The sequence below is a fragment of the Ptychodera flava genome, chromosome 18 (assembly GCF_041260155.1).
Source record: "Ptychodera flava strain L36383 chromosome 18, AS_Pfla_20210202, whole genome shotgun sequence".
NCBI classification, from domain to species: domain Eukaryota; kingdom Metazoa; phylum Hemichordata; class Enteropneusta; family Ptychoderidae; genus Ptychodera; species Ptychodera flava.
In genome coordinates, this window is record NC_091945.1 from 15,218,578 (window position 1) to 15,232,490 (window position 13,913).

Sequence of the window (13,913 nt, forward strand, 5' to 3'; positions counted from 1 at the left end):
CATTGTTTTCACTTGTGTTTTTGTCATTTTGTAATTGTTTGTTGGTGTATCAGATCTTTTAGAACTGAACCTTTGTCCGCTGACATGGTTGTAAGTCGGTCATTCTTGACATCTAGTGCACAATGTGAGGCATGTAAACATTCTCCAGTGATGAGTCCTAATCATCTGCATGGTGTACTTCAGCAATAATCATTAAATTAATTTTGCGTAAATGGATACCGTTATGTTGCCCTTCAAGTATGAGAGCTTCCAGGCTGTTTCCTCAACCTGATAGATTTCATATCCCCTCCCCTGAGAGGAGCTACCAGTCTACTTCCTTGTAGATTCCCAGCCAAACAGCAGAGGGGAAGAAGCAACTAAGTTAGGATGAATGTGGCTTTGTGTGTGTCTGACTGTATGTCTGTCTGTCCGTACACAACACTCTTGTATAGTTCCTTGAGCCAAGGTAGGTGGGGGAAGGGAGATCAAAACAGGAACTGCTTTGATGGTATGACAGTCTGTCTGTCAGTCTGTCTGTAAGATTTGAGAAAAGGAACCGCACACTTCTGAGTAGTTGCCTGATAATGCAGGAAGCCATGGATAGGCAGAGCAGGTCAGAATACGGACAAGGGATTGTCAGCTACACCAGAGCTGATTTTTGCCCCACCCCTCCTTAATATAATGGTTTGTCTCTACCCGTTAGGTTTCACTCTCACTTTTCTTCACATCAGTAACCTTGGACAAACTCCTTCAATTATCTCTCCTCGCTTTAATGTAATTGTCATGACTTTCTTCATCAAAAATTCAATTTCAATGCCAGCATGAAAATATCATTGGTCTACTCCCGGTGGAATGAGACAAGGCGCCGTCAAGTTCACCAGGGCCATTAATGTCATGATATCACAGAGTTGTCTGTTATCCCCCTAAAGTATTTCGACAATAAAAATTATCAGTCTTGCCAACAAAGGGCATTGTGCACAATATGCAGTGTTGTTATTGACAAATGAATTCTTGTCCGGACTGAAATTCAGCGGTCAACACTTCCCAGTACCTATCGTATTTCCTGTGAAATTCTTGCATCTGTTTTAAACCTGTCAATAGAATGCTAACAGTAAAAGAGAGCTTCCAGAGATACTGACCAGTGAACGGACTCCTTGTCCGAACATGTGAAGGAGCTGTATCTTCGTAGCTATATTTTTAAATGTACTGTCTTCCAGGCAATAGTCTCATGCCGACATTTTGCGCGGGACAAAACGCAGAAAGGAAAACCATAGCACGTCTGTTGCTATCTTACTCTCAAGACTGACGGATGCTTGATTTTGGAGCATTTCTTCGAATCAAAGTTCGAGGTCATTGAGATATTTTTGACATTTTTGAATATTTCTTTCATGTTCAGTTGTATCTATTTTATGAATAATGGTTTCGTCGGATTTTAAAATCTATAAACCATCAAATATTCTCTGTACATATCCTCCTTGAGGCGCGCAAGCGCACCAGATTTCGTACAGCAATCACTTTGAGAGTCTGATAATCTACGGTCTATCTCGTAGTATTACTGAGAGTCGAGATGAGAATCGCCGGCATTTCACTTCATGTTAAACTGCATGACAAAATCATGTCCTCCCTTTAATGTAAATCGCAGAATTACCCAGGTCCAACCCAAGATCACGTGATGTAAGAGTTAACCTTTTGAGCAAAGCCCACGCGATTTATCCTTTCTTCGAGATCGACGCAAGTTTCGCATCGCGAAGTTATCATTAAATCGAAATGACTGTTTTCCTGGAGGAAGACAAATAGCTGCTAAATCCTTGTTTACCATGAAACATTCACATCGCCAATAGATGTACAGATGTACTGGTCTTTTTAATGAGCACGTTGGAAATATGAACTAGGCTTATAATGTTTCTTCGGGAAATCTGAAATTATTCGAAGGAAACGTGATTATGTGGCTTGTACGAGTCGATTAAGTTCGAGTCCGTGGGAGTTCGTAGTAGATTTTTCTGCTTAGAATTATCGACAAAAAGTCGAAAATGTCAAATCTCGAATCACAAGACTGGCAAGGATGTTCTTTTTCACCGACAAATCAGTTTAACTGTGGAATTTTTATGTGCCTTGATGAGGAAATCGGATGTACTGTTCGTTTCCCGGGTAACGGACGATGTGTCCTTTTAGACGAACTTCTCATTTCCAGTCCTGACTGTTTCTGATAGATTGCGTTCGCCGAAGAAAGCTTTTTCTCATCGCCCACGTTTTGAAAAGGAAATATTTGAATGTGTAGGACCTATAGAGTTGTGTGTATGTGTATACGCGGTGTTCGTCCTCGACCAAAACGTCTAATTTCCGAGTTGAAAACAAAAAACAACAACGAACAAAATGATAACATTCGGTTAATTAATTGAAAACATTTAGTACAATAACGTTAATTTTTGTCAGAAAAATTACTCAAGGACACTAAATAATAACAAAGAAGCGGACTATACGCTCAAATAAGGGAGTAAAAATCTGTGTGAAAGGAAAAGGACTGGCGATGAGTTGTTCATTGATCATTGTCATCAATCCTACGACTGCACGCTTCCCTAAAAGGATGATTTAATGAGAAATAACGCGAGCGGCTGGGTCTCAACCACCTGCTCGTTTCCCACACTGTACCTTGTCAACTGTGTGCTGTCTCTCTTTGAAAAAAAACCTGCCCGCCTATCAGCAGATCTCGCTGTCAGCGCTGCTCGTTTAAAAATTCCCATCCATTCGCATCATTTGTTTAACAACTAGGCATGGATTTTCAAAAAGTGTAGACGTCGCAGACACCCAGTATACATTTAAGGTTATTAAACCGAGATACAGTGTTGTTGCTCAAAGAGTCAAATAAGGCGTAACTGCAGACCCACAACAAAATAAATCCGGTGAAAAAGACAATTTTACTAATTATTATAGAGTTTCGATACATTTTGCCATTTTGTAAGGATGTCGCATCATGTAGCAGGGTGTCTTCAAGAACTAAGACGACCGTCCCTTACATTGACGGATTTCGTTCACCCGAGAAGGTGGCAATTTGTAACCAAGCATAAACCATGATACTGCAGGATTTCTTTCAATGTCATACTCAGACTTCACCCTGAGAAAAAAAGCACACAGGTCGTAGATCGACATCATTTCCTGTTAGGGCAAGTCCCTTCTATCAAGGATCCCTGTTCGTTGAAACCAGGTGATGTAGCGTAATTCTGACCCTGGAACACGTGAGCCATGCAGTCAACAGTGCGTGCAATGTTCCCCAGTGACCATCGTCAGTGCCATCAAATGACAATATAATTATCTGGCCGTACTTCATGAATGTTTTCGCTCGTTCATCAAGACGGTTGATGATGAGATGAAGTTCATACAAATTATCTCATTAGTGGTCTTTTTCTGTAAAGGAGATCACCAAAAATGTGATTTGACATCCATTAAAATACTCATCTGAAACGTTTGCTCTTTTAATTCATTTAAATCTGTCTATAAAGACATCCTCACCGAATTCGTACGATTCGGCTCATCTGCTTTCAGATTTCTAAAAGTATACGTTCCAGTGTCTATGTTAGCAACATTTCTATGTTTGCGTTACGTTTAAGGTGTTTGCGTGTGTGCATGGTAAATTGTCTGTCTGTCTGTCTGTCACGTATGTATATGTATGTATGTATATATGTATCTATCCATCTATCTATCTATCTATCTATCTATCTATCTATATATATATATATATATATATATATATATATATATATATATATATATATATAAAAGCATGCGTGGATGGATGGATGGATGTGGATGGATAGACAGATAGATAGATGGATAAATTGATGATTAATTCATAGATGCGAGATCTCTTTCACTTGTCACAGTGTGTTATTATCGCTCTCAACTTTAATGACTGATTACAGCGTTCAAGATATAAAAATTACGATCGATGTTTTTATTTAAAAAATCATAGAGTAATAAAACATGTGTTAAATCACTGCATAATTCAAGAAAGTGCGTTTGAACTGGTCACACACACACATTCAGCTTTTTAGTTTATTTTGAACAATGCGTGTACGAGCGTGATCGAAATGTTCTTTGAAAGTCTCATTTCAGAGACGTTTATCGGGAAAAACAGTATGCACGGGAATTGTCCATTTGAATTGTCTCGATACGTCAGACTCGATGCATCAGTTCTAAACAGCTTTCCTTTCCAATCTGTCAGAAGAGGATTCTTGAGGAGCTGCGATGATTCACCGTTCCTCACCATGACGTCATTGCGCCCCATTGACTGTCGTTAGAACTAACCCGGGTTTAGTCGCAGTTGACCCCAATTTGACCCTTAATGACCGTTTACTAGGCGTTCGCATTGTGCAGGCACCCGATAGGAACAAATTGCCTCATCGTTTCTGCATTTTCCGCCGCATCGCCTTCTCATGAAACACTATCACCGAACACATGCTGACCGTATTTGTAACTGCCGATGCGTGCATACTTAGGATGATTTAACATCTTCGAGTGGCTCGTTCACATTTATCACCATAGTAATATAATGATATATATTCCGAGCGTTTCCGCCATCGTAAGCTTTGAATTTATCAAAAATTAAGGATTCGCAACAGACAGCAGCTGAATTTGATATCTTAACGTGACATTTCTCGAGTTAAGGTGGTTTTCACTTTCGATTGAAATATTTAATGCCTACATCGAGATTATCTCATCAAAGAGTCGAAATAAAGTATGCAAGAATGGATGAAGGCCTACTTCGTCAATGATATATTTTATCAGTTATGATTTGCGTATATGAATTTACATATCATTTGCATATGTTAATTATCACCTATCTGACGATCGCCCGGTGTGATTTGTATTTCGAGAGATGTGTTTATTTTGATATTACATGTGCAAACAAATACAGCTAAGGCTGTACACGTACCGTCATGAAACCAATGGCATTTCTAAAACTTTCTTATGGTCAAGCTATGGCATGCAACCAGCACATGAATAAATTTAAACTTTTTGTCTTATTTGATTCGTTTGCTCATGTGGCATTAGCTGATCATGTAAGCCGTTTTTGCCTGCTATATTTTCAGAGCGTCGAAGATTGGTAGGGTGTCAAGAACACAATTTTAAAATCGTAAAAAAATTTGAATGAGATCATCTACGTCCGCGTATTTTGATTATTTAGCTTGTAGTGTAGTTTGTACCAAACAGCTACAGTTTATACTGAACGTTGACGGTGAAAAGGTACAGATTTCATTTAGAGTTTTGCTCCTGAAAAGAAAACCGCTGTCCTGAGTCTTTGGCTACTATTGATAATTTGTAATCGTTCAATTTGTAGCTTGGATGAGTTTCCCTTCTTTATATACCTATTATATACCTATGAATATTCTATCGAGTCTTACCTGTGGCAATCTGTTTACCAACATCTAGCAATTGGCTATACACCCGAGGCCTTTGAGATGTGGAATGTAATATTTTAATTATAAAACTTTTAAAATTTTAACAAAGTAATATGTGTATATATATATATATATATATATATATATATATATATATATATATATATATATCTTGCACATACATGGCATGCATACATACATACACACATACATACATACATACATACATACATACATACATACATACATACATACATACATACATACATACATACATACATACATACACACACACACACACACGGGGAGGTCAACATGAGCCTTATAATGTTATATATTGCTACTTACTATTATATTAAAGGTTACCATTACGTGTTGTGATTATTTCAAAATCTTAATGCAGACAGAAGACAATCACATTTAATAGCCATGTCTTTGATTTGTGAACATTTTATATATATATCAATTACTTATTTATCTATTTATTTATTTTATTTAGCTACTTTTCATAAGAAAACGTATTCACATCGCCACGTTTTCAGTCACGTGATCTATTGTCAGTGGCAATGTCAGTTGTTATGGTATTGTACCTGCATAAATACTACGACCACCAAAGGAAAACCGACATTAACAAATATTTACTTCAGAAGTGGAAACTATAGTAACAGGTATCGAGATGCTGTTCATGTCCAGCTGTCGTATGTGACCGTTCTCGAGATAATCCATACAAATAATTACATACCCCCTACACCGAGAACATGATGTGAAACGCTTCTCCCGCTTCACTTGAAGAGGTCTTGCACATTTTTCTTAAGTCACGACTCAAACCTCAAACTCCATCTGCTGCCCCGTACTCTGACGTGCGCAGTAATCAGTGTAGACATCTTTGGCGGGTGATGAATATATTGGCCGGCTTATATATCGCCTTTGATCAGTTTCCATCAGTACATCAAGGTACACGACGGCCAAATGGCTCTTTCTCTAATCTCCTCACAGAGAAGTCGCATTATCGGCAGGTAAATTCCGTTGCAAACCAATCGTTTGTTGTAATTCTCTTGCAGTGGTTGTGCAGAATATAAAACTTAATCAATATATATATATATATATATATATATATATATATATATATATATATATATATATATATATATATATATATATACACATATATACACACACACACACACATATATATATATATATATATATATATATATATATATATATATATATATATATATATATATATATATATATATATACACACAACTGAGTTGATCAAGATAATCTAAAATATTACATTTCCACTACAAATTTGTTTCGTATAGGCTGCAGAGCCGCCTACACTCATCGGGTGGCTGTGATCGACAGCCACCCGATGAGTGTAGGCGGCTCTGCAGCCTATACGAAACAAATTTGTAGTGGAAATGTAATATTTTAGATTATCCTGATCAACTCAGTTGTGTATTTAGCTCTACTCTAGTATTGAGCACTCTACTCCAGCTGATCTTGAACTAAACAAGTATATATATATATATATATATATATATATATATATATATATATATATATATATATATATATATATATATATATATATATATATATATATATATATATATATATATATATATATATATATAATATATATATATATATATATATATATATATATATATATATATACACACACAATTGTCTGCTGATGTTTTGTTCATTTTTGCCAGGCGTGCTAGAATTGTTTTAATGACTTTTCAAGAATTTTCAAGAATTATCGCATGATTAAATTTTTTCCTTTCAGAAAAAAATTCGAGAGGTGATATATTAGGCGATTAAATCTACGTTCACGGTACCAAGGGGTGCGTGCAGTATCGTTCATTCAGAGAAAGAGTACAAAATGCACAATAAACCGCAACACCGTAATGATTCCTGGTCACATGCGGTATCGATCCATTTTGATTAGCGGCATTTCGGCAGAACCGCTGAATTGTGGCAGTGTCTCTCCTTCTGTCCATGATAATAGCTACCTCCATTGCTACGGTGTCAAGGAAGGACGCTTTTAGTAAACTTTGTCATTTAAAACCTACAGAAGAGTCTACCTTAAGGGTGCCGATTCAAATGAGCCTATAAAATTAATGTTAAAATAGTGTCGAGTGGAAATAGGTCACTTTCCAGGTGTCGACACCTATAGATGACGACATTCAGCCTTCGGTTTTATTCGTCGCGGGCGTTCGTAGCGGAGTTTCTTAACAGTGGAATACGCTGTAATTGTCCCTACTACGTTTAAAAGCATGCCGGTATGATAACAGGTAATTTATTATACTATTCTTATGGCAGCGAAATCGAATAAAATCATTTATGGAAATAACACACCGGCGGGGGAAAAACTGGACAGAAACTTTCAATTGTGCACGTCTTGTCTTGGAAGCTGATTAATTTTGGCCATTCTGCTGTACGGAGAAGGTGCTAGAATGCCCATTATCACATTCACTGGTACGTGCTGAGATGATGCGTAACATAATAATGGATTTCATTACTCGTGACGTTTCATGTATTAAGGTGTGAGCAGAATCCATTGATTTGATAAGTAGGTTTGTTTTACAGCGTCGCTGTAATGGACCAAAAATTACCTTGCTGCAAAAACATTTTGCTTTTAGTAACGGGCGTGTTTGTATTTTTGATAAATCCTGGAGGACAGTTTCTGCTCACTTTGAAAACATGTGTCGCGCATTTTCTTTGATTTATTAATAACAAACGATTATTGTAAGTTTGATGCTAAAAATAGCATCTCGTCCGGCCCCGCGACATATGTATCGTCTGCTCGTTGCAGAAATTTGATATTTGGCGCCTAAATTTACTCATGTCCGTATATAGTTCTTCACGTTAGACAATTTAATGTGATTTCCATCATAAAATTGGTGGTAAGAAATAGCTTGTTTTTTTGCCATTCTTGTATGTTTAATTTTCGAAAAATTCGGACGATTAGGCCTATATCTTTGTGAATTACTTATGAGTGTGACGTCATTTGGAAGAGCCTTATTCAATCAAAAGGGACACTTCAGGTGATTATTCACTGCGGTTGAATTCGCGAAATTAATATTCATGATTTCGGCGCATATCTGAGCATCAACGTTATTTTACTCCAATGCGTTGCGGAAGTTATTACTTTTGATATGAGATTTGCCAGGGTGATCTTTTAGGCGCCAACGGCAATATTGTTATAACCATGCGTGGGCTGGTACATGGGAGATAGCATAGTTTTGCTGCACCATGCTAAACGAAGTCGAAGGTAACAAAACTGCACGCTGTTGTTACGATCGCTCTCTGCTCAGAAGGCGATCATTTTGGAACTGTAGTGGGACTGCTTTTGATTGTAATGCAACTACGCTGTTTCTCATGAATTATGACGTTTGTTTGAATATTAAAGCAATACATAGCAAGGATTATAACGGGAAGGGGGGGGGGCCGGGGTACACAATCTTAATTGCTGGCCCCGGTTTTGACCCCTCCACATCTTTGCGCCTCTTGTCTAAATTTTTGATCAAGTAAATGTTGATAAAATGTAGACTTTTGATCCGTTCTTCTTTCTAGCGTGACTTACTTTTGACCCGCAGCTCTCTAGCGTGACTTTTGACCCCATATAAACACATTTGACTCATCATTACTTAGTACTAGTAACATCAAGATTTGCCAAACTGGTTATTTAAACCCCGAACACAGTTTATGCATGTGGTATAGTGGTTCGAAATGTGCAGGGTACACCACAGTCCCCTGTGATCTATTCCGCTCTTGGACTATGCGCCCCATAGACGTGTGTACATATGCCTGAGAAAAAGAAAGTTCTTTTTCTCAGGCATATGTACACACGTCTATGGGGCGCATAGTCCGAGAGCGGAATAGATCACAGGGGACTGTGGGTACAGCTGCACCCCGTTCGGCATCGAACGAACTACAATGCTCGTTTCAATGTCATGAATATACACTGTTTTTCACGTTCTTGAATCACACAATCCATGGTCAAATTCTTCCTTTTTCATGGTCAACATTCTCATAATTGATTTCTAAATTATTAAATTCAAGTAAGCTTACTGATCTTTGTCATTGTTGTGAAAATATTGCAAAAAGGTAACAAATAAATAAATATACAAATAAATAAATGAACAAATAAAAAATGATAACTCAATGAGTGGACAAGAAAATTTCCATAAACACCGTAATTTGTGGTACGTATGCCCTAATAAGTAAGATTTACGTAGGTATATTATGTTCCTGTACGTTCACTTTCGGTGAAACTGCGCTTTGAAGTTTTCAATGAAAATCCGAAAGTACAATATTTGAAATTGAAATTAAAAGAGATCAATGTGGCCTTGAAGTTGTATCACAGAGGTAATTGTGTTTTCCAAGCTTTGAATTTCTTGTTTACAAACGTGACGAATTACCTTGAAAATGACATCGATTGTTCCAGTCTGAAGCTTTGACGTATTCTTATGCAATCAAGATTGGGTTCTACACTGAATGGTGCGTCCGGATTCACCCAAGGTCAGAGGTCCAGAGTCAATTAGCGGGCTATTGTCGGAGATTTCATCGCAATATTGATATAAGTTATCTGAAAGTGTCTTTAAATAACCGTGATGTCATGTTCCTCTGGCTAATACGCGATTTTTTTCTCGCAAGATAATTGTCTGAGCAAATTTGATGATGGGATTCTGATGGCCATGGTTTCCGTGGTGATCCGGATGAAAGATATCGTTCAATGGGGTTCGTTACTTACCTGTTTGAGTATAGTTTTTTGCGAGATTTATTGAATAAGAAGGTTAATAGGCTGCGTGACCTCTCGAAGAAATTCTAGAAACCGGAAACTCTAAATTGCTTGTGTTACAGTGTTTGTAAACAATCTCAGATTTGTTGTCTTTCGGACTTGTCTTTCGACGCTTTGCATTGTGGGAGAGCAGCGTATTAATCGCCATTTTGAGGCTGGAAAGTGTAGAGAGCGGCCGTGGGAATATGCAACCTCTCGAACAACCCGATGTTATGCAAAAACCTACGAACCCAATGGATTTCTGGTGATCGGTCAAGCTACAGCTGAATAATATGAACGACATGCACGGCCTACACGATCGGTTGACTGTCCGGCGATCGTTTATGCGGCCGAAACGTCAGCGGATAACGCTATGTTTTGGAGTAGGCCAGGTTGTGCTCGGATTGACTATCGTAGCAGTGAGCTTCGCCGCGTTCGGTCTGTCAACTTCTAACAGAGTGCGTAACGCGTGTCCGTACTGGGCTGGCTTTTCGGTAAGTTTTGTTTTTGTTTTGTCTTACATTGTAAATCCCTTCGAAAAAAGAGCGTATAGCACTTTTTCTCCCCGATTGAAGTATCGCTGTTGTCCGTTAGCCGTTGTACAGTTGACGTTGGATTTTAACGTTCGATCTGCAACCGGCTTTTAAATTTCATTGATTGAAAGTGGCGGCGCCTCTACGCCAGAAGATTTACCACCGGCTTAAGTTGTCTTCCTCGTGCGTGAAGCAAATCCAAGAATTTCGTAATGAGTTTTAACTAGATTATCTGTAGTGTTGCGTAAAGGTGAAGTGGCCTCTAGTCCACTGAATGAGGGGGCTAGCGGACTCGACCCGACAACAGACTCCCGACTTCAGACAAATCCGAATGTGGGAGGGACACTCGACAACATCAGGGATAGGTGCGAACGGTATATAGTCGAGATCAAAGGACCGACAGCGTGTTATATTTGGCTAACGGAAACCCATCGAGTCAAACGTCTCAATAGAAATGACTCAAAAAAGTATCGAGGGGAAAAATTTTACTGTTGTCCAAATAATTGCACGGTCGGTTAAAATTAACTCCTTGAAATCTGAGTGCAACATATAGGCCTACTGAGAAGATGTGAAAGTGTGCGGTTTCGATTGAAAGAAACGTATAGTGTTATTAAAATATATATAATATGTATTGCTTGCAGTCATATTGTCTCAATAAAGTTGTGATACAGCTGTCTGAAGGCCGTTATTATTTTTACGAAGTATAGTCATGAGTTACCCACCGTCTTTCTACCTATCGTAGACTTTCACGACGCATTTTCTAAAGTGCCGACAGTGTACTGTATATTTCGTGTGGGGTCTTACCGCTTTCTGCCCTCCTTACATCGGCTTTCTTCGGGTCACCGAGAGATCGCTTCACTTACAAGATTTTCGTTTTTTAAGGCGGACGGGATATTGACCCGACGGGAGAGAATTAGGTGTGTGTACGGACGTGTGCTTTTTTCAGTGAAAATGCATTTAGGCATAGCGCCGTGGTTGCTCCCCGTATGAAAAGAGTTCTTTGGGAGTGTATTCTTTGTGCGAGAAAGTGCATTTTGCATCACTTGGTCAATGAATGGAAAAGCGCGCAAAGTGGGGCTTCCCTTGAATATGTGCTGGATGCAGACGGAATCAAAATATGATAATTAATTGGAGGTGCAACTGTTTTATATGATAAAAAATCTTGTCTCAAATCATGTTAAATTGTTTTCATGTCTCTTTAAGTTTTACCGTTTGCAGTCTGTTCATTGAGGATTGTTGAACTGAATTCACAAATTTTATGAAATCTCTTCCAGTTCTTGATGAAGCTTCAATTTCATTTACTTCAGCGTATACACATCCAGCCCGGTACAAGAATTGATATAAAATGTAATTCAGTCCGGGTCAAGATTTTCAGAGATAGTCGTCTGTCGACTTGCAAAGATGTCATTGATGAGTCATGCTAACTGTGCCTGTGTGTGTGAAGCATTTGTGGATGCTAATACTGTGTGCCCTGAAGGATGTCTGAGAATTTTTAAGAGAAGGTTAAGTTTAATGAGAACTGTCTGCGGCCTCTCCTGACTGTTTGTTTTCAGATTTAACAAGTATAATTTATTTAGATGTTGAGGGCCTTTTTGGATTTCTAAGAAAGTTGTAAAACAAATTAACACTTCTACCACTAAATTAACTTCTGTAGCAAATGGCAATGTTTTCTCAAAATGGTTAGTAAGCTGTGATCTGATGATGGGCGAATGCATAATTGTCATGGCAACAGCCAATCACAAAGTTTGTATCTTAATGGCCGTCTCATGGCAACAGCCAACCAAATTTACTCATTCTTAGACAGATTTATGGAAATTTTTATGTTCATCTCAGGGAATTGGATTGAATAAAACTAATACCAGCGTTGTTCACAACACCAAGATAACGACAGGCTATATTTATAATGTATGTGTGGACAAGAAAGGAATAATGTATAATGTTCTAGGAGTACATTACAATCACTAATGATCTGTAAGCAGGTTACTTAAAGAAACCATAAAAGTTTTCCAAGATAGTAAAAGAAGTCTAATAAATTTTAATCCCTTCATCTTATTTTTGTATATTTTTTCAACATCAGATGATGATGCTTTGTTTCTAATGATCACATCCATTTAGTCACCATGGCAACATACTTTGTACAATCATCATTTTTGATCCAAAACGTGAACAAATACAGTCAGGTTGATATAATTCTTCATACACCCATAGACACTTGAATTCTGTGTCAGCAATTGATGTTTTCCATTTCAGTGATTATGTCTCAGTTATTCATTGCCATACATGGATATTGGATATCAGTGATATGTCACGTCATTTAGCCACTAACTCAATAACTATGTCTGTGCTGTTGTCAAAATGCATGAAATACTGGAGCTCTCTCTTCATATAGCTATAGTATAGTCACTGCTGTTTCAAGGCCATTGTGCAACCTGCAGGCATAGTGCCATAATAATAATTGCCGCAAACTCGTATGAAAATCAGAAAACTGAATTGCTTCGGTTGGAGGGAGGCTGTCATGTTATAACAATTTCTAGGAACACCTTGTGTCAAGATGAAAAATATCACTTTGTGTTAGTACAAGTGTTATGTATTGTAATTGATCAATATGTTTTTTGTTTAACTTTGTTTTGGCCTTGCAAATCCCAATGGTGTATTCTTGTTGTTCATTCAACAATTACGGTACACATCTATACAGTATGTGCATTTTTAAAATACTTTTTCATGATTCATTTATTCATCAACATACCGTATATGCATGTTGTTGTGCAAACACCAGGGATATATCTTTGTCTTTCAGTGGTATGATTTTACCGGTAAATACCTTGTTTAGACTCACTGTATCATGTACATGATATATTACGTTGTTTGTAGACCGAGGATATACTCGTATATTCACACAATTGAATCTTTTCTAAAATGCGTTGTTGTGAGTCATTGAATCATCAGAGGGGCATGTTCTTCTTGTTTGTGTTCGGAGAAAAATAAGTGTGAATTTGTTAGGTCGTTCAACTGTCGTGTCTGTGGAATTAGCAACGTTTTCTAGCGAATGGTGTTATGCAACCCGGTTGTTAACCTTGCTTAAGAATTAATAAATTCCTCCAATTCTTTGGCGAGGCATGAAACTGCTAAAGCAGTTGTCGCCATCTAGCTATTGATGTACTATGGGAAAGCAGGTTACAGATAGGACGTTCGTCCTCGGCCGGAATT

The 13,913-nt window shown here is 37.9% G+C and overlaps 1 protein-coding gene across 1 annotated transcript in view; it reads left to right on the forward strand.

The window, feature by feature from the left end:
• Positions 1-10,326: 10,326 nt before the first annotated feature.
• LOC139116952 (uncharacterized) overlaps positions 10,327-13,913 on the forward strand; it is a 99,741-nt gene continuing 96,154 nt past the window's right edge. The window contains exon 1 of the mRNA XM_070679695.1: positions 10,327-10,667. Within this exon, the coding sequence (XP_070535796.1) occupies positions 10,467-10,667 (201 nt within the window). The 5' untranslated portion in view covers positions 10,327-10,466. The remainder of the gene's footprint in view (positions 10,668-13,913) is intronic.